Source organism: Zonotrichia leucophrys, chromosome 21, assembly GCF_028769735.1.
Source record: "Zonotrichia leucophrys gambelii isolate GWCS_2022_RI chromosome 21, RI_Zleu_2.0, whole genome shotgun sequence".
Taxonomy (NCBI): domain Eukaryota; kingdom Metazoa; phylum Chordata; class Aves; order Passeriformes; family Passerellidae; genus Zonotrichia; species Zonotrichia leucophrys.
Window position 1 is genome coordinate 6093047 of NC_088190.1, and position 21077 is coordinate 6114123.

At 57.1% G+C, this 21077-nt stretch overlaps 2 protein-coding genes across 6 annotated transcripts in view; one reads left to right on the forward strand and one right to left on the reverse strand.

Moving 5' to 3' along the window:
- The window catches only part of CROCC (ciliary rootlet coiled-coil, rootletin), a 34908-nt gene extending 29537 nt beyond the window's left edge, over positions 1-5371 (forward strand). For 3 of the 5 annotated variants that reach the window (XM_064730372.1, XM_064730370.1, XM_064730371.1), the window contains exons 29-34: positions 1271-1453; positions 2410-2565; positions 2813-3031; positions 3320-3436; positions 4177-4287; positions 4647-5370. In XM_064730372.1, coding sequence (XP_064586442.1) covers positions 1271-1453; positions 2410-2565; positions 2813-3031; positions 3320-3436; positions 4177-4287; positions 4647-4697 — 837 coding nt within the window. In that variant the 3' untranslated portion in view covers positions 4698-5370. Of the gene's footprint in view, positions 1-1270; positions 1454-2409; positions 2566-2812; positions 3032-3319; positions 3437-4176; positions 4288-4646 lie in introns of all 5 variants that reach the window. The other 2 variants (XM_064730373.1, XM_064730374.1) reach the window with 2 other exon arrangements.
- Positions 5372-6963: 1592 nt separating this feature from the next.
- On the reverse strand, positions 6964-21003 carry MFAP2 (microfibril associated protein 2). The gene is made up of 9 exons (XM_064730626.1): positions 20915-21003; positions 15122-15213; positions 11122-11208; positions 9412-9438; positions 9235-9321; positions 8608-8649; positions 8344-8431; positions 8171-8244; positions 6964-7141 (listed from the first exon to the last, which is right to left on the reverse strand). The coding sequence occupies exons 2-9, from the start codon at positions 15156-15158 to the stop codon at positions 7038-7040; spliced, it is 546 nt and encodes a 181-aa protein (XP_064586696.1). The 5' UTR covers positions 15159-15213; positions 20915-21003; the 3' UTR covers positions 6964-7037.
- Between the last annotated feature and the right edge of the window lie 74 nt (positions 21004-21077).

Consider the following 21077-nt stretch of genomic DNA (forward strand, 5'->3'; position numbering starts at 1 on the left):
GGGAATGGGAGCGGGAACGGGAGCGCCTGAGCGCCCTGGAGAGCGGGATGAGAGCGGCCGAGAGGGAGCGGCGGGCGGGACAGGTGCGAGCGGGGCGGGAACGGGAACGGGAATGGGGAACGGGAGCGGGAATGGGAACGGGGAACGGGGAACGGGAATGGGGAATAGGAACGGGAATGGGAGCGGGAATGGGGAACGGGGAAAGGGAATGGGGAATGGGAGCGGGAACGGAGCGCCTGAGCGCCCTGGAGAGCGGGATGAGAGCGGCCGAGAGGGAGCGGCGGGCGGGACAGGTGCGAACGGGAACGGGAATGGGAACGGGAACGGGGAATGGGAACGGGAATGGGAGCGGGAACAGGAACAGAACGGGAACGGGAACGGAAATGGGAGCGGGAACGGGAAGGGGAATGGGAACGGGAATGGGAATAGGGAACGGGGACAGAACGGGAATGGGAACGGAAATGGGAGCGGGAACGGGAGCGCCTGAGCGCCCTGGAGAGCGGGATGCGGGCGGCCGAGAGGGAGCGGCGGGCGGGACAGGTGCGAGCGGGGCGGGAACGGGAACGGGGGAGCGGGGACGGGAACGGGAGCAGGAGCGGGAATGGGGAATGGGAACGGGAACGGGGACGAGGACAGAAACAGAGGAACGGGAATGGGAACAGGGAACGGGAACGGGAGCGGGAACGGAACGGGAATGGGAACGGGAATGGGGCTGGGAATGGGAACAGGAATGGGAGCGGGAATGGGAACGGGAGCGGGAATGGGAACGGAGACGGGAACGGCGAACGGGAAACGGGAACAGGAACCGAGGAGTGGGAATTGGAACGGGAATGGGACGGGAACGGCAACGGGAACGGGGAATGGGAACAGGAACGGGAGTGGGGCCAGGTGAACTGGGGGGCTCAGGGGAGAATGGGGCCGAGGGGAACGAGGGAGTTGGGTGGAAATGGGGGAGTCCAGCTGGAAACTGGGGGGCAGTGCAGGCAGGAATGCCAGGCAGTCCAGGTGGGAATGTGCAATAATTCAGGTAGGAATGTGGGATAATCCAGGTGGGAATGGGGGGCAGTCCAGGGATAATCCAGGTGGGAATGTGGGATAATCCAGGTGGGAATACCAAGCAGTCCAGGCAGAAATGTTGAGCAGTCCAGGTGGGAATGTGGGATAATCCAGGCAGAAATGTCCCGTGGGGAGTGTCAGCAGCCCGGGTGGGAGCGCGGGGCAGTCCGGGTGGGCACATCCCGGCTCCACGCCCGCATCCCGGCGGCTGCAGGAGAAGCTGGGCGAGCTGGAGGAGGCCCGGCAGCGGCTGGAGCTGTGCGAGAGCCGCAGTGCTCGGCTGGAGCTGCAGCGGAGGGCGCTGGAGGCGGAGCTGGGCCGGGCCCGGCGCGCTCTGGCCGAGCGGGACGCGGAGGCGCGGGAGGCGCGGGAGCGAGCGGAGCAGCTCCGCACGCAGGTACCGGGATCCCGCCGGGCTCCGGGGCTCAGCTGCCTTCCCATGGATCCAGTCCCACGGTTCCCCCTTGAGAGCCCTCCCAGTGCCTCCTGAAGCACTTTCCAGTCCCACAGCTCCCACTGACCCCACTCCAGTTCCCACAGCTCCCACTGACCCCACTCCCAGTTTCCACAGCTCCCACTGAACCCACTCCAGTCCCACAGCTCCCACTGACCCCACTCCAGTCCCACAGCTCCCACTGAACCCACTCCCCGTTCCCACAGCTCCCACTGAACTCACTCCAGTTCCCTCAGCTCCCACTGAACCCACTCCCAGTTTCCACAGCTCCCACTGACCCCACTGCAGTCCCCACAGCTCCCACTGAACCCACTCCAGTTCCCACAGCTCCCACTGACCCCACTCCAGTTCCCACAGCTACCACTGACCCCACTCCAGTTCCCACAGCTCCCACTGAACCCACTCCAGTTCCCACAGCTCCCACTGAACCCACTCCAGTCCCGCAGCTCCCACTGACCCCACTCCAGTTCCCACAGCTCCCACTGACCCCACTGCAGTTCCCACAGCTCCCACTGACCCCACTCCAGTCCCCACAGTCCCCCCAGTTTCCCCTGAGCCCTGTCCCAGTCCCACAGTTCCTACTGAACCCACTCCCAGTTCCCCTGAGTTCCCCCTGGATCCCATCCCAGTTGTCCCCAGTTCCGCCAAAACCCCTCTCAGTCCCCCAGTTCCCCCCAAATCCCTTCCCTATTCCTCTGAGTTCCTCCTAAACACCCTCCCAGTCTCCCCAGTTCCCCCAGTATCCCCTCCCAGTTCCCCCTGTATCCCCTGCCAGTCCCTCCAGTTCTCCCAGTATCCCCTCCCAGTGCCCCAGTTTCCCCAGTATCCGCTCCCAGTCCCCCCAGTTTCCCCAGTATCCGCTCCCAGTTCCCCACTCTCCGTTCCCGTTCCGTTCCCAGCTGGCTCAGGCCGAGTCCCGCTCGGGGCCGCCGTTCCCGGTGCCGCCGGGGAGCGGCTCCAAGGGGGAGGCTCCGGCCGGCTCCGCGCTCCACGAGCGGCTCCTGCAGCTCCAGAACGCGCTGGCCGCGGGCGAGACGGACCGGAGGCTGCTCCAGGTGGGACCGGAACCGCTCCCGGTGCCCCCAGCTCCTGCCGAGCCCCTTCCCAGTCCCCTCATTCTCTGTGAGCCCCCTCCCACTACTCCCAGTTCCCTCTGAACCCTCCAGTGCTCCCATTTGCCCTGAACCACTCCCGGTCCCTGCTGTCCCGGGACTGTCCCCAGGTGTCACGGGACTGTCTCCGGCTGTCCCGGGGATGTTCCCGGGTGTCACGGGGCTGTCCCGCTGTCCCCCGGTGTCGCAGGAGGGGCTGGAGGAGGCGCGGCGGGCGCTGGCGGAGGCGCGGCGGGAGAAGGGAATGCTGCGGGAGCAGCTGCGGGAGCAGCGGGAGCTGGGGATGCTGCGGGAGCCGGGAATGCCGCGGGAGCCGGGAATGCCACGGGATCTGGGAGTGCTGCGGGAGCCGGGATTGTCCCGGGAGCCGGGAATGCCACCGGAGCCCTCCCAGGACCGGCAGCAGGAGGTGAGCGGGGCCACAACCCAAATTTGCTGACCTTTGACCCCAGAGTGCGGATCACCCACAGAGCCCTGCACCCTTATGTGCTAATTAATTATCTAATTATCATCTCATACCTATATCATCATATCTGCTATATTAGATAATTGATCTATTGCCATATATCTAATCTATATCTATATCTATGTCTATATATCTATATCTATCTATATATATAATATATATTTGGGTTTATCTGTATTTTTCTACCTATTTCACATACTTTAATAAATGTTTATCTGTGTGTCCGGGCAGGAGCGGGACCCTCCCGGCCGGGCTGGATCCGTGCAGCTCCCGGCAGGGCCGGATCCCCCCATGGGCTCGGCCGAGCGGGAGCTGGAGGAGGCTCGGAAACGCATCCAGGTGCTGCGGGTGGGTCCCGGGGCTGGGGCCGAGCCCGATCCGGGGGATGGAGCAAGGGCTGATCATGGGATGGAGCTGGGGCTGATCCCAGTCCATGGGCTGGGGCTGCTCCCGATCCACGGTATGGGGCTGGGGCTGATCCATGGGCGGGGGCTGATCTCGATCCCTGGTATGGAGCTGATCTCAATCCATGGGATGCAGCTGGGGCTGATCCCAATCCATGGGTTGGGGCTGCTCCTTCGGGAGCTCTTCCTGATAGGAACGAGCCTGGTGCTGGTGCTGGGAGGGGGCCGGGCTCATCCCAATGGGAATGGCCCCAGTTCTGGGCTGGTTCCAGGGGCAGGGAGGTGTTGGTGCTGGCTGCACCAGGAAGGTGGTGCTGGTGCTGGTGTTGATGTTGCTGTTGATGCTGGTGTTTGTGCTGGTACTGGTGTTGGTGTTGATGTTGCTGTTGATGCTGGTGTTGGTGCTGGTGCTGGTGTTGGTGCTGCTCTTCCAGCACCAGCACCATGGAGGTGTTGGTGTTGATGTTGGTGTTGGTGTTGATGTTGGTGTTGCTGTTGCTGTTGATGCTGGGTGTTGCTGTTGGTGCTGGCGCTGGCTCCAGGCCGTTCTGGGGTGCCCATGCAGGCAGTGCCCATCCTGGGGTGCCTGTGCCCATGCCGGTGTGCCCGTGCCCATCCCAGGGTGCCTGTGCCCATCCCTGGGTGCCCATGCCCATCCCTGGTACCGGGCTCCCCTCCCCACAGGCTCAGGTGTCGGCGCTGGAGCTCCGGGCCCGGCCGCTCCCCGAGGATCCCGCGGAGCTGCAGCGGGAGCTGGAGCGGCTCCGGCTCGGCCGCGGCGGCCTGGAGGAGCAGGTGAGGGGACACGGGGACAGCCCTGGGACACGGGGGACAGCCCAGGGAACACAGGGACATGGCCTGGAGACATGGGGACACAGCGCAGGGGACACAGCCCTCAGGGACATGGGGACACAGCCTGGGGGGACACAGGGACAGCCCTGGGGGACATGGCCCCAGGGGACACAGCCTGGGGGACATGGGGACAGCCCCAGGGGACACAGTGTGGGGGGACACAGGGACACAGCCCATGGGACGTGGCCTGGAGGACATGGGGACAGCCCCGGGGGACACGGGGACACGGCCTGGGGACACGGGGACAGCCTGGGGGACACGGCCCGGCCCCACAGCCTCCCCTCCATCCCTTCCTCCTGCAGATCGCGCTGCTCAAGGAGCAGGAGCTGCAGCGACATCCCACTGGAACTTAGGGAATTGCGGGAATTGCGGGACATCTGCAGGGACCAGCACAGCTCCGGGATGGGAGGATCCATCCTCATCCTCATCTTCATCCTCATCCCCGACCCCAAAACCCACAGCAGGGACCGGCACAGCTCCGGGATGGGAGGATCCATCCCCATCCCCGACCCCAAAACCCACAGCAGCTCCGCTCAGGGGCGAGGGGGATCCAGCCCCATCCCTGTGCTCCAATCCCACAGCGATTTTTTGTCTCCTCATTCCCTTTTCTCCAGGAAAAAGCTGCACTTTTCCCACCAGCCGACCAAATTTGTCTATTTTTGATACAATCCGGGACCTCATGGATGGTTTACTCATTTTCCTGTTGCAGTTTTTAATGGAAAAATGGGGAATATTCCTTTTTTCTAGCCCCAGAAGACCCAAGTGATTTATTCGCCTCCATCCTTCCAAGCCCTGCCCTCACCCCGTCCTAATTTTTCCCCTTTTTCTAACAAAAAACTCCCTGGATTTGTGTTTTTGAAGGATTTTTTTTAGGAACTAGCAGGACTTTTATATGGAATTTTTGGGAATGGGGGTTTTTACTGGTGCTCCTGAGGGTGGGAAAGCCACGGGAAGGGAGGTGGTGGCTCTGACCATCCCCAGTCCCAGCTGGAATAAACATGGAAAATCCAAACTGGGAGTTCTGAGGGATTTTTTGGGGGAATTTGGCATTTTGAGAATGCCCAAATTTGGGTTGGGTTGAATGAGGTCCCTAAATAATAAGAATAATGAACAATAAATAGAAATGAGCAATAATTAAAACCCAATAATGATAATTAATAATGAAGGGAGAAGGATAAGAAATCGTAATAAACAGCAAATAATGATGAGGATAAAACTGCACCCTATAGATGAGAGAGAAGCTTTGGGGGGAAATTCACCCAATAGAGGGGAAATCCAACCTACAGATGAGAAATTCATCCTATAAAGGGGAAATTCACTGTGGGACCCCACCGACCACCCTTCTGTAGGGGCACTGGGCAGCACCCCAAAACCAGCCCCAAACCCCTTTATTGTCTGTAAGGGACCCGACCTCACCCCAAACATTTCCATACTGCGCATCTTCCTATAGGAACTGCCCCAAACTGAGCCCCCACATCCCCCAAGCACCACCCCAAAATCGACCATTTTACACCCCAAAGCCCCCTAAATACCCCAAATCATCCTACACCCTGTGTGCAGCACTGGGGATTGTTCAAGTTGTCAGAAATCACCCCAAAATCGGAAATAACCCCAAAGGAGGGAGCCGGGAGCCCAAAATTGGAAATAAACCCAAAGGAAGGAGCTGGGAGCCCAAAAATTGGGAATTATCCCAAAGGAAGGAGTCGGGAGCCCAAAATTGGAAATAAACCCAAAGGAAGGAGCTGGGAGCCCAGAAATTTGGAATAATCCCAAAGGAAGGAGAAGGGAACACAGAAGTTGGGGATAAACCCAAAGGAAGGAGCTGGGAGCCCAGAAATTGGGAATAATCCCAAAGGAAGGAGCTGGGAACCCAAAAATTGGGAATAAACCCAAAGGAAGTCTCCAGGAGCCCAAAACTTGGGAATAACCCCAGAGGAATGAGCCGGGAACCCAGAAATTGGGAATAATCAGGAATAACCCCAAAGGAGGGACTCAGGAGTCCAGAATTGGGATAACTCCAAAGGAAGGAGCTGGGAGCCCAGAAATCAGGAATAACCCCAAAGGAAGGAGAAGGGAACCCAGAAATTGGGAATAACCCCAAAGAAAGGAGAAGGGAACCCAGAAATTGGGAATAATCCCAAAAGAAGGAGCCAGGAGCCCAAAAATCAGGGATTAATACCAAAGGAAGGAGCCGGGAGCCCAAAAATTGGGAATAACCCCAAAGGAAGGAAACAGGAGCCCAAAAATTGGGAATAACCCCAAAGGAAGGAGTTGGGAACCCAGAAATTGGGAATAACCCCAAAGGAAGCAGCCAGGAGCCCAAACATCGGGAATAATCCCAAAGGAAGGAGCCGGGATCCCAGAAATTGGGAATAACCCCAAAGGAAGCAGCCAGGAGCCCAAAAATTTGGAATAACCCCAAAGAGAGGAGCTGGGAACCCAAAAATCAGGAATAATCCCAAAGGAAGGAGCTGGGATCCGCAGGGCCCCTCTGCTCTGTGCAGGACCCACCCTTTCTCCCCCTGCCGCGGAACAGAGGAAGGCACAGCACTAACAAACCCCCCCGATTTAATTATTATGTGCACAAAGACAAGGGGAATCCCGGCGGTGCGGGAGCTGCTCGGGCATGCACGGGGGCTGCGGCGGCGCGGGGCGGGTCCGGAGCGGGGCCGGGGCCGGAGCGGGGCCGGGGCTCAGCAGCCGCCGCAGCTGCGGGCGCACGACGCGCCCACGGTCTGGCACAGGCCGCTCGTGGCCATCACCCCGCACTTGGAGAACTTGTCCCGGCACAGGTCGGCTGCGGGGAGCGAGGGGTTATCCCGGGATAACCGGGAGAACTCCGGGAGAGCAGCGAGGGAAGCCCCCCCGTCCTCACCCCACATCCCGACCCTGCTGTGTTCCGGGGGTCTCGGGGGCTTTGGGAGCAGCGAGGGACCCCCGCCCCATCGGGGACAGGGGGACAGGAGATAAGGGGGAGAGGGGATGGAATTTCAGGATGGGGAAGAAGCATCTCCCTGCCCATTCCCTGGAGGGAAAATCCGGTGAGGGAGAAACGGGGACGGACCCCATCCCACATCCCGGCCCCATCCCAAAATCCCTCAGGATCAAAGCTCCCGAGACCCCCGGAGCAGGGAGGGACCCCCACCCCATCGGGGCACACCCCGACCCCATCCCACATCCCGACCTCGTTCTGCTCTGGGGATCCCGGGAGCTTTGGTCCTGCGGGATTTTCCTTCCCCGGAGTTTCGGGGAAAAGCGGGATTGGGATGGGGACGGTCCCGGTTTCTCTCTCACCGGATTTTCCCTCCCCGGAATTTCGGGGAAAAGCGGGATTGGGATGGGGACAGTCCCGGTTTCTCGCTCACCGGATTTTTCGCTCCCGGTTTCTCCCTCACCGGATTTTTCCTCTCCGGAATTACGGGGAAAATCGTGATTGGGACGGGGCTGGTCCCGGTTTCTCTCTCACCGGATTTTCCCTCCCCGGAATTTCGGGGAAAATGATTGGACGGGGACTGGTCCCGGTTTCCCCTCACTGGATTTTCCCTCCCCGGAATTTCGGGGAAAAGCGGGGATTTAGGTGGGGATCGGTTCCCCCGGTTTTCCCTCCCTCCCACCGGATTTTTCCTCCCGGAATTTCGGGGAAAATCGTGGATTGGGAGGGGCTGGTCCCGGTTTCTCCCTCACCGGATTTTTCCTCTCCGGAATTACGGGGAAAATCGTGATTGGGACGGGGCTGGTCCCGGTTTCTCTCTCACCGGATTTTCCCTCCCCGGAATTTCGGGGAAAAGCGGGATTGGGTTGGGGACGGTCCCGGTTTCTCGCTCACCTCGCAGCAGCTCCTCGTGGGCGCACACGGTGCGGACGCAGATCTCCTTGTTGATGACATAAACCCGGCGGAGGCTGGAATGGTTTGGGATAGAAAGGATGGGGATGTGAAGCGGAGGGGCTCCCAAAACCCCCGATCAGAGGATTCGGGGATGTTCCCCGTCCCTCACGCACCTGTAGAAGCAGATCTCGTTCAGGCACTGCTTGCAGGGCTTGTGCACGGAGTAGAGCCGGGTGCAGGGGTACTGCTCCTCCCGGCAGTCTGCGGGCAGGGAACCGGCAATTCCCGGCAATTCCCGGCAATTCCTCCTCACCCTGACCCGACTGTCGCCTCCCCCCGGCCCGGCTGTCCCCCCCCGGGTGGCACAGCTCGGCTCCCGGGGGGAACGGTGGGACCCAGGCCCAGGGAATGGGAACGGGGATGGGATCGGCACTCACCGAGCGGTCCCGGCTCCGTGGGCTCCGTCTCGGGCACCGCAGCTGAGGGGGACAGGGGGACAGAGGGACAGAGGGACAGGGGACAGAGGGACAGGGGACACGGGACATGGGACGGGGACAGGGAATGGGACAGGGACAGGGAGGGACAGGGGAACAGGGCATGGGAGGGAAGGGGGGGACAGGGGACAGGGAAAGGGACAGGGGAGAGGGCGACAGGAGGGACAGGGGAGAGGGGGACAAAGGGGGGACAGGGGGACAGGAGACAGAGGGACACGGGGACAGGGGAGAGAGGAACAAGGGGACAGGGAACAGAGGACAGGGGGATAGGGGGCGGGGAATGGGACAGAGGGACAGGAGACAAGGGAGAGGGGACAGGAAATGGGACAGGGGAGATGGGGACAGGGGGACAGGGGATGAAATTTCAGGATGAGGCAGAAGCATCTTCCCGCCCTTCCCTGGATTTTAGGGCTGGAGGGCCCTTGGCACCCACCGGCTGCTCTGGGGGGCACAGCTGGGCTGGGGGGCAGGGAAGGGACAGAGAGACCCGGACTGGGGGGCTGTGACCCACCCTGGGGGCTGTCACCTGTCCTGGAGGGGCTGTCACCCACCTTGGGGGCTGTCACCCACCTGGGGTCGGGGCTGGCACCGTTTCCTGCTGGGATTGCTGCTGGGATTGGTACCGGAACTGCTCCTCCGGGGCTCGGGGGGTGACATCTGCAGGGAGAGACCCCGTGCAGGGACACCCCCAAATCCCCAAATCCCCAAATCCCGATTCCCCCCGGCATCCCAGAGGGAAACACTCACCGTGGTAGTCGTAGTAATCCTGAATTTCTGGGGATAAAACAGAAACAGGCTGAGGGAGGGTTTGGGGAGAGAACTCATCCCGTGGGGAGTGGGAGTGGAACTGAGACCCCTGGAATTCCCTGGTGGGTCAGGAAAACTCTCCAACCATTCCAGGGATGAGCCTGGGCCACTTCCCACAGGTGGGGATTGGGGATGGATGAAGGTTCAAAAAATAATTGGATAAAGTTCTAATAAATAGTTGGATAAAGGGTTAATAAAGAATTGGATAAAGGGTTAATAAAGAATTGGATAAAGGGAAATAAAGAATTGGATAGATGTTTAATAAAGATTTGGATAAAGGGTTAATAAGGAATTGGATAAAGGGTTAATGAAGGATAAAAGTTTAAAAAGGAATTGGATAAAGGGTTAATAAAGAATTGGATAAAGGGTTAATAAGGAATTGGATAAAGGGATAAGAAATAAATATTAGATAAAGGGTTAATAAAGAATTGGATAAAGGGAAATAAAGAATTGGATAGATGTTTAATAAAGTATTCGATAAAGGTTAATAAAGAATTGGATAAAGGTTTAACAAGGAATTGGATAAATGTTTAATAAAGTATTCAGTAAAGGTTTAAAAAGGTTTTGGATAAAAGGTTAATAAGGAATTGATAAAGGGTTAATAAAGAATTGATAAAGGGTTAATAAAGAATTGGATAAAAGGTTAATAATGATTTGTCAGTGAGAGCAGAGGGAGGAGCTGGGAAGGCTGAGGAAAAGGATGGAGCGCAAAAGGGAGGCATCAGAGGGATGGGTGTCTGTCTGTCTGGATCAGAGCGATGGGTGTCTGTCTGTCCGGATCTGAGGGATGGGTGTCTGTCTGTCCAGATCAGAGGGATGGGTGTCTGTCTGTCTGTCCGGATCAGGATCAGAGGGGTGGGTGTCTGTCTGTCAGGATCAGAGGGGTGGGTGTCTGTCTGTCCGGATCAGGATCAGAGGGATGGGTGTCTGTCTGTCCGGATCAGAGGGGTGGGTGTCTGTCTGTGCGGATCAGAGATATGAATGTCTGTCTGTCTGGATCAGAGGGATGGGTGTCTGTCTGTCCGGATCAGAGGGGTGGGTGTCTGTCTGTCAGGATCAGAGGGATGGGTGTCTGTCTGTACAGATCAGGATCAGAGGGGTGGGTGTCTGTCTGTCCGGATCAGGATCAGAGGGATGGGTGTCTGTCTGTCCGGATCAGAGATATGAATGTCTGTCTGTCCGGATCAGAGGGGTGGGTGTCTGTCTGTCCGGATCAGGATCAGAGGGATGGGTGTCTGTCTGTCCGGATCAGAGGGATGGGTGTCTGTCTGTCCGGATCAGGATCAGAGGGATGGGTGTCTGTCTGTCCGGATCAGGATCAGAGGGATGGGTGTCTGTCTGTCTGGATCAGAGGGGTGGGTGTCTGTCTGTCCGGATCAGAGGGATGGGTGTCTGTCTGTCTGGATCAGAGATATGAGTGTCTGTCTGTCCAGATCAGAGATATGAATGTCTGTCTGTGTGGATCAGAGGGATGGGTGTCTGTCTGTCCGGATCAGAGGGGTGGGTGTCTGTGCGGATCAGGATCAGAGGGATGGGTGTCTGTCTGTGCGGATCAGAGATATGAGTGTCTGTCTGTGCGGATCAGAGCGGTTTCTGTCTGTCTGTCTGTCTGTCTGTCCGGGAGAGGGCCGGGCCGGGCGGTGCTCTCACCTGCCTGCTGGTCGTACTGGGAGTACTGCACTGGCTCGGGGTAGGTGATGCCCTCGAAGCGGCTGAACTGTCCCTGCACCAGGAGCGCTGCGGGACAGGGCGGGGTCAGCGGGGCACAGCCCCCCAAAAACGGGATCTGGGATTCCCATGGATACCCCAAAAACGGGATCTGGGATTCCCATGGACACCCCAAACCGGGATCTGGGATTCCATGGACACCCCAAACTGGGTCTGGGATTCCCATGGACACCCCAAACCGGGTCTGGGATTCCATGGACACCCCAAACTGGGATCTGGGATTCCATGGATACCCCAAAACCGGGTCTGGGATTCCATGGACATCCCAAAAACAGGATCTGGGATTCCATGGATACCCAAAAACCGGGTCTGGGATTCCATGGATACCCCAAACCGGCATCTGGGATCCCATGGATACCCCAAACCAGGATCTGGGATTCCCATGGACACCCCAAAACCGGGATCTGGGATTCCATGGACACCCCAAACTGGGATCTGGGATTCCCATGGATACCCCAAACCAGGATTTGGGATTCCCATGGATACCCCAAAAACGGGATCTGGGATTCCATGGACACCCCAAACGGGATCTGGGATTCCATGGATACCCCAAAACCGGGATCTGGGATTCCATGGACACCCCAAACCAGGATCTGGGATTCCATGGACACCCCAAAAACAGGATCTGGGATTCCCATGGACACCCCAAACTGGGATCTGGGATTCCCATGGATACCCCAAAAATGGGATCTGGGATTCCCATGGACACCCCAAAACCGGGATCTGGGATTCCCATGGACACCCCAAAAATGGGATCTGGGGTTCCCATGGACACCACAAAAACGGGATCTGGGATTCCCATGGTTACCCCAAACTGGTTCAGGGATTCTCTCAGATACCCCAAACCAGGACCCGGGATTCCCACAGAAACCCCAAACTGGGATCTGGGATTCCCATGGACACCCCAAACCGGCATCTGGGATTCCCACAGACACCCCAAGCCAGGATTTGGGATTCCCATGGACACCCCAAACCAGGATCTGGGATTCCCATGGACACCCCAAAAATGGGATCTGGGATTCCCATGCACACCCTGAACCCGGGATTTGGGACTCCCACAGACACCCCAAACCAGGATTTGAGATTCCCATGGACACCCCAAACCAGGATCTGGGATTCCCATGGTTACCCCAACCCGGAATTTGGGATTCCCATGGACACCCCCAGCCCAGGATTTGGGGTTCCCACGGACACCCCCAGCCTGATCCCTGCCCCCCCCATCCCCAATCCCCCCCTCTGTCCCCAGGGCCCCGCAGCCCCAGGAGAGCGGGAGAAGGGTTTGGGATGCTCAGGGATGCAGGATCAGCCTTGGCTGACCCCGGAGCATCCCGGCTGCCACGGCCCCGCTGATCCCGGGATGCTCCGAACCCCTCCTTCCCCTGGGAGCTCATCCTGCCACGGATCCGGGGGGAAACGGCTCCAAATCCAACGTGGAAGGGTTGGAGGGACCGGAATTCCCAGGGAGGGATTGGAATCACTGGGAAGGGATCGGAATACCCAGGAAGAGACCGGAATCCTGAGAAGGGATGGGAATCCCCGGGAAGGCATTGGAATTCCCGGGAAAGGACCAGAATCCTCAGGAAGGGTTTGGAATCCCTGGAAGAGGATTGGAATTCCTGGGAAGGGATTGGAATCTCCAGGAAGGGATTGGAATCCCTGGGAAAGGATTGGAATCCATGGGAAGGGATCAGAATCCCTGGGAAGGGACTGGAATCTCAGGAAGGGATTGGAATGCAGGAAGGGATCAGAATTCCTGGGAAGGGACTAAAGTCCCCCAGGGAAGGGATTGGAATTCCAGGAAAGGACCAGAATCCCCAGGAAGGGATTGGAATCTCCAGGAAGGCATGAGAATCTCTGGGAAGAGATCTGAATCCTGGGAAAGGACTGGAATCCCTGGGAAGGGATCGGAATCCCCGGGAAAGGATCAGAATCCTAGGAAGGGACTGGAATCCTTGGGAAGGGATTGGAATTCCCGGGAAGGGATCCCAGGAAGGAATCGGAATCCCAGGAAAGGATCAGAATCCCAGGAATGGGGCTCAGCTCACCCCACTCTCTCTCCCTCTCCTCCATCCCTCCATGTCCTGTTCAGGATCACCCTGGGCCGGGAATGCTGCCGGGACAGGGTTTGAGGCTCCAGCCCCTTCCCTCATCCCGAGATGTTTCCCTGTGTCCCCCCTTTGTGTGCAGCCCCTGCCACCCAAACCTCTCCTGGCTCCATCCCCATTCCCTCCTGCTCGCTGCCATCCCCTCTGCCATCCCCTGGTTATAAGCCTCATTTCCCTGGATTTTCCCCCATTTTGTGCCCTCTCCTTTCCCTCTCCTTTCCTTTCTCCTTTCCTTTCTCCTTTCCTTTCTCCTTTCCCTTTCTCCTTTCCTTTCCTTTCCTTTCCTTTCCTTTCCTTTCCTTTCCTTTCCTTTCCTTTCCTTTCCTTTCCTTTCCTTTCCTTTCCTTTCCTTTCCTTTCCTTTCCTTTCTTTTCTTTCCTTTCCTTTCCTTTCCTTTCCTTTCCTTTCCTTTCCTTTCCTTTCCTTTCCTTTCCTTTCCTTTCCTTTCCTTTCCCTTCCCTAACCTTCCCTTAACCTTCCCTAACCTTCCCTAACCTTCCCTTCCCTAACCTTCCCTAACCTTCCCTAACCTTCCCTTCCCTAACCTTCCCTAACCTTCCCTTCCCTAACCTTCCCTAACCTTCCCTAACCTTCCCTAACCTTCCCTTCCCTTCCCTAACCTTCCCTTCCCTTCCCAAACCTTCCCAAACCTTCCCTTCCCAAACCTTCCCTGTCCCAGCTCGATTGGAGCCGGCTCACGGCCATTCCCAGCCCTAAGTTGAGCCCAAAGTGGGATTTGGGGGAATTTTGGGGAGTAACAGGGAATGAGTGATGGAGCAGCCACCCAAAAACCACCGGGAGTTGTGGCCACTTCAAATGATGCTTTACTTCCAAAAATTAACACTTTGCACCCTAAAAATGCATTTTTGGAGGATTTGATCCCCAGAATGAGATTCTGGAAGGTAAAAATGAAGCTTTGGGCCAAAACATTGAGTATTTGGTTCTATAAAAAAACCTTTAGCCTCTATAACAGCGGCCTTGGGCTTTCAAAACCAAATTTTGGGCCTTAAAAATGAGATTTTGGGCATTAAGATGAACCTTTAGACCTCAGAAAGGGCACTTGGGACTTGAAAATGAGGGTTTGCACCATAAAAAAATGAAGTTTTCAACCACAGAATCAGTTTTGGGCTCCAAAAGTGAAGATTTGGGACTTAAAACTGAGGTTTAGGGATGTTAAAATGAGGGGTTTGGGACACAAAAATGAGGGTTTGGGATCTAAAAATGAGGATTTGGAACACAAAAATGAAGTTTTGGGATGCAAAAATGAGGCTTTGGGTCAAAGCATTGAGTATTTGGGTCTATAAACAAAACTCTGGCCCTAAATCAGAGGCTTTAGTCTTTCAAAACCGAACTTTGGGCCATAAAAATGAGATTTTGGGCATTCAGATGGACTTTAAGACCTCCAAAAGGCAACTTGGGACTTGAAAATGAGGGTTTGCACCATGAAAAAATGAGGTTTTCAACCACAGAATCAGAGCTTTGGGCTACAAAAGTGAAGATTTGGGACCTAAAACTGAGGTTTAGGAATGTTAAAATGAGGGTTTTGGGACACAAAAATGAGGGTTTGGGGCACAAAAATGAGGGTTTGGAACATAAAAATGAAGTTTTGGGATGCAAAAAGGAAGTCTTGGGATGCAAAAATGAGGCTTGGGGGCACAAAAAATTAGGTTTTTGTCCCTAGATATGGGGTTTAGATGCTGAAAATGAGAGTTTGGATCCTCCAGTTGTGTCTTGGGGTTTAAAACTGAGGAAAAGGGGTAAAAGTGGATATGGAAAATGTGGATTGGGGTGACCCGGACGGCGCTGGGGACGCTCACCTGGCAGACACAGCACCAGGAGCTCCGCCGCTCTCATCCTGCTGGAATGCCGGGAAAGGGCGGGAGCGCGGCCGGGATGCAGCCGGAGGAGTCTGGGGGGGAACAGAGGGAATTCAGAGGCAGGGGACACACAGGGACACAAAGGGACACACAGGGACACTCAGGGACATGCAGGGACAGGCAGGGACATCAGGGACGGAGGGACAGCAGGACACAAGAGACACACAGGGACATGCAACGACATGCAGGGACACTCAGGGACACACAAGGACACACAGGGACAGGGCAGGGAACAGGCATCAGGGATGCACAGGGAAAACGCAGGGACATCAGGAACACAGGACACACAGGGACATGTAGGGACACGCAGGGACAGACAGGGACATAAATCAGGGACACACAGGACACAAAAAGGGACATGCAGGGATGCACAGGCACTAGGACACTCAGGACACACAGGGACATGCAGGGACACGCAGGGACACAGAGAGACACACAGGGACATGCAACGACATGAAGGGACACACAGGGACACTCAGGGACATGCAGGGACAGGCAGAGACAGACAGGGACATGCAGGGACACACAGGGATGCACGGACACTCAGAACACGACACAGGGACATGCAGGGACATGAGGACGAAAACAAAGGGAACATCACGGCAGGAACAGACACGAGGACAACAGGGAATGCACACGAGGACACTCAGGGACAACTCAGCAAGGACACAGCAGGGAACAGATAGGGACATGCGGGACAGCAGGGACACAGGGGATGGACACGCAGGGACATGCACAAACACACAGGGACACACAGAACTAGGCACAGCAAACAGGGACATTCAGGGACACTAGAGACACACAGGGACAAAGGACACAGACATGAGGACACACAGGGACACACAGGACAAGAAACACTCAGGGACATGCAGGACACAGGACACACAGGGACACAAGACAGCAGGACACCAGGGACACAGATTGGACACTCAGGGACACACAGGGACACACAGAAACACTCAGGGACATGCAGGGATGCACAGGGACACACAGGGACACACAGGGACACGCAGGCACATGCAGGGACAGGCAGGGACAGGCAGGGACATGCAGGCAAACAGGGACATGAAGGGACACACAGGGACATGCAGGGACAGGCAGGGACACAGAGAGACACACAGGGACACGCAGGGACAATGCCCCATCCTGGCTGTCCCCCGGAGCTGGCTCCAAAAACATCCTCCCCCTCCCAGTCCTCAGAGATGAAGAAATTTCCCCAGAAATGCTTCCCGCCCATTCCCAGGGGATTTGCAAGGACCAAACCCCGGAATGTCCCTCGGGCAGAACAGGGAGGAGAAATCCCACCGGGATGTGGGATCACCCCGGGATCATTCCTGGGATGCCGGGATCCCTCCTGGCCAGCCGGGATTGCTGCCAGGATCTGGGATAATTCCTGGGATGTCAGAATGATCACTGCCAGGATCATTCCCAAGATGTTGGGACTGCTTCCAGGATCACTCCCGGATGTCGAGATCACTCCTGGGATTTGGGACAACCCCGGAATGCTGGGCGAAACAGTTCAGGATCATCCCAGGATGTGGGATCATCCCAGGTATGCTGGGATATCATTCCCAGGATTCTGCCAGGATTGGGATAATTCCCAGGATCACTCCTAGGATCATTCCAAGGATGTTGGGATCTTCCATCACTCCCGGATGTGGATCATTCCCAGGATCACTCCCAGGATGCTGGGATCATTCCCAGGATCACTCCTGGGATGTTGGGATCACTCCCAGGATGTTGGGATCATTCCCAGGATGCTGGGATCATTCCCAGGATGTTGGGATCATTCCCAGGATCCCTCCCAGGATGTTGGGATCATTCCCAGGATCACTCCTGGGATCACTCCTGGGATGTTGGGATCACCCCTGGGATGTTGGGATCACTCCTATGATGCTGGGATCATTCTCGGGATCACTCCCAGGATGTTGGGATCATTCCCAGGATCGCTACCAGGATCTGGGATCACTCCTGGGATGTCAGGCTCACTCCCAGGATCACTCCTGGATGTCGAGATCCGTCCCAGGATGTTTGGATCACTCTCGGGATCACTCCCAGGATGTTGGCATCATTCCCAGGATCACTCCCGGGATGTTGGGATCACTCCTATGATGTTGGGATCACTCTCGGGATCACCCCTGGGATGTTGGGATCATTCCCAGGATCACTCCAGGATATTGGAGGAGAGGCCCAGACCCCCCTGAGTGGAAATTTTGAGCTCCTTTCCCGAGGTTTCCAATTCCTTGGGTGAGGATTTGTTTTGGGGGTTGCTGCATTTAGGGCGTCCCCTAAATCCAAAGGAATGTGGGGATTTGAGGAGAAAATCCCGGATTTTAGAGGAATCCCGTGGGGTTTGGCGGCTTCCCGGCGTTTTCCAGGCCTGCTGCTCCCGGCGGGATGAGGGGCCAAGGCCGGGAGCCGCCAGGAATGCCGCAGCCCTTCCCCCATCCCCAGCCAGCTCCAGGGCGAAAACCGAGGGAAAAAGAGAAATTCTCCCCCAAAACTCCTCTGAAATCCAGGGGAAGGGGTTTGAGGATGAATCCCGCTGGCATTCCTGGTGAGGGGATCCTCCCCGGGCTCTCCTGGCTCTGCTGCCAGAGTGGGAAACTGAGGCACGGGGGGGAGGAGCCCTTTGAATCTCATCCCTGCAGAGCGGGAACGCCAACCCCATGTGCCGGGAGAGCTTCCTGGAGAGATCCTGGGGGGAAAGGGGGGACGGGGCTCCAGCCCCACAACACCCGGGAACGGTCAGTGGGACCGACCAGAGTGGCTCTGGAGGGTGGGATCCCCCAGGGATCATCCTGCACCTTCCAGGGATCCCATCCTGCACCAAATCCAGACTGTGGGATCTTCCAGGGATCCCATCCTGCACCACAATTTGGGATCCCCCAGGGATCATCCTGCACCTTCCAGGGATCCCATCCTGCACCAGCCCCAGAGTGGGATCCTCCAGGGATCACATCCCAAACCCTCCAGGGATCTCATTCTGCACCAGTTCCTGAGTGTGGCACCCTCTAAGGATCCCATCCCACACCAGCCCGAGTGTGGGATCTTCCAGGGATCCCATCCTGCACCAGATCCAGTGTGAGATCATCCAGGAATCCCATCCTGAACCTTCCAGGGATCCCATCCCACACCAAATCCAGAGATTGGGATCCTCCAGGGATCCCATCCTGCACCTTCCAGGGATCCCATCCTGCACCAGAATTTGGGATCCTCCAGGGATCCCATCCTGCACCTTCCAGGGATCCCATCTAGCTCTAGAGTATGGGATCTTCCAGGGATCCCATCCCACACCAAGTCCAGAGTGTGGGATCTCCCAGGGATCCCATCCTGCACCAGAATTTGGGATCATCCAGTGATCCCATCTTGAACCTTCCAGGGATCCCCTTCTGCACCAAATCCAGAGCGGGATCCTCCAGGGATCACATCCCAAACCTTCCAGGGATCCCCTTCTGCACCAGTTCCGGAGTGTGGGAACTTCCAGAGACCCCGTCCTGCTCCAATGTGGGATCTTCCAGGGATCCCATCCTGCACCAAATCCAGACTGTGGGATCTTCCAGGGATCCCATTCTGCACCTGATCCAGAGACTGGGATCCTCCAGGGATCCCATCCCGCTCCAATGTGGGATCCTCCAGGGATCCCATCCCGCTCCAGTGTGGGATCCTCCAGGGATCCCGTCCCGCTCCAGTGTGGGATCCTCCAGGGACCCCATCCCGCTCCAGTGTGGGATCCTCCAGGGATCCCATCCCGCTCCAATGTGGGATCCTCCAGGGACCCCATCCCGCTCCAGTGTGGGATCCTCCAGGGATCCCGTCCCGCTCCATCCCCAAGTCCCGTTTCCCAGCCACCCCAGTGACCGAAGGCGCCTTCCAGGGCCCTTGTCCTGCACCAAGCCCAGCCTGTGGCACCCTCTGGGCCCCAGGCCCTCTCCAGCACCACCAGGGCACCCTCAGGACCCCATCCTGCAGCCCCTTCCCCACAGCTCATCCCACGGGAACCTCCTCCTCCTCCTCCTCCTCCCCGTTCCAGGGCTGGAGCTGCTGGAGGTGCTGACTCCAGACCCTGCCCAGCTTCGGGAATCCTCGGAGCTGGTCCCAGCTGGGCTGGATCAGCGCCCTCAGCCCTGGCTGTGCCTCGGTGGGACCGGCCCTGTCTGCTCCTCACGGGCCAGGAGCCGCCCTGGAATGTCCCGGGATTAAAGGGACTGGGATGAACTGGACCAGCAACGCCTCTGGAGGCTTTGCCAGGGTGACAGAGCTGGGGTCCTGGACAGCACCTGATGGATGATGGAAAGATGGAGGGATGGATGGAGGGATGGATGGATGGATGATGGATGGATGGATGGATGGATGGATGGATGGATGGATGGATGATGGATGGATGGATGGATGATGGATGGATGGAGGGATCGAATCCACGGATGGATGGAGGGATGGATGGGTGGATGATGGATGGACGGATGCATGGATGGATGGATGGAATCCATGGATGGATGGAGGGATGGATGGATGATGGACGGACAGACGGAAGGAGGGACAGACACCCCCTCTGGAGCCATCCCCTCCATCCTCCCGCCCTCCCAAGCACACGGCTCCGCAGTGCCCTCCCTGCCAGCCCCGTTTCCAGCCTGCACAGCTTCTCCCGAGCTCCAATTCCCTGAATTCCCCCCAATCTTGGCCGGAGCTCGCAGGGTTTGGCCGCGGGACGGGGACAGTCGGGTCACGTCTGCCCCGACGGCGACGCCAGCGGCTGCTCCCGACGGAGACCCCGGAGCGACGCCGACATCCCCACGAACCCCACGACGTCCCCACGATGTCCCCACGATGTCCCCACACATCCCCCGTTCCCCAAGGCCACCGAGGAGGGGCTGAAGCCGCCCCCAGCCCCGTCCCCCCCGGCCCCGCCGGGAGGGCCCCGCTGTTCCCCCTTCCCTTCCCCAGCTCCGCTCCCTCCGTGCGGGGGTCCGGCGGCTCCGACCGCGCCAGATGTTTTTGCAACTGCACATCTGGGAACAATCAACCCCGGAGAAAGAACACCACAGTCCCTTTCATTCTGCTAAACCCCACCTTCCCCCAGCATTTCCCCCCTCCCTCAGCTTTTCTTTTTTTTCCCCCCATTTTCCTTTCTTTTCTTTTCCTTTTTTTTTTCTTTCTTTCTTTCTTTTTTTTTTTTTTTTTTTTTTTTGAGCTCTCCCGTTGCCAGAGAGTGGGAGAACAAAGGGAATATTAAAAGATTCCAATTTTTTTGGCCCCCGACCAGAGGTAAGGAACTTGGTGCCCCCCATCCCTGTTTTCAAACATCACCTTTTCCTCAGGGGCCCGTCCCCCCAAAATAAATTGGAATAAAAGATCCATTTTCTACAATCTCTTTCCAGGATGGAAAAGAAAAAAAAAAAAATCAACAAACCCACGGCTTCCTCCAGACTTTAGGATATTTTTAGACTTTTTGGAAGTGGTTAAAAATCTCCAGTAATTGTCAGGCCTCACAGAAGGGCCCCTTCCCCCCACCCGGCCGCCGTTCCTCCAGCCCCCCAAAAATCAAGGGGGGTTTGGCTTTGTGAGGTTAAAAAGCTGAAAACAACTTTTCCAAGCTCTTAACCGATGGAGTTTCAAAGGTGGTTTTTTCACAAAGTCCCCAAAATGGGGGTTCAGCCCCGTTTGCTGCTGTGTGGGGGGGTCCCCGGAATTCCTGGGAATTTTTGGGGGGGGTTTCCCTCGCCTGGTCCTTACCAGTGAGTGCCGGCTCTGCCCTCGCCTCGCTCTCCTCTCTCTGCTTCCCCAAAACTCTTGAAATGAGAGACAGAAAAAACAAAAAAAACCCAAAAACTCAAAAAAAACCTCCTACCTCCAGCACGGGGGATCCGCTGGGTCCTAAAGCCGCACCTGAGCCGGC

Bases quoted from the DNA above. Each gene is read 5' to 3' on its own strand.
- MFAP2 (XM_064730626.1), bottom strand. From the start codon at position 15,158: ATGAGAGCGGCGGAGCTCCTGGTGCTGTGTCTGCCAG. The intron at 11,209-15,121 runs GTGAGCGTCCCC...CCTGTCCCGCAG, and splicing joins CCTGGTGCTGTGTCTGCCAG to CGCTCCTGGTGCAGGGACAG. The intron at 8,432-8,607 runs GTGAGTGCCGAT...CCCTGCCCGCAG, and splicing joins CACGGAGCCGGGACCGCTCG to ACTGCCGGGAGGAGCAGTAC.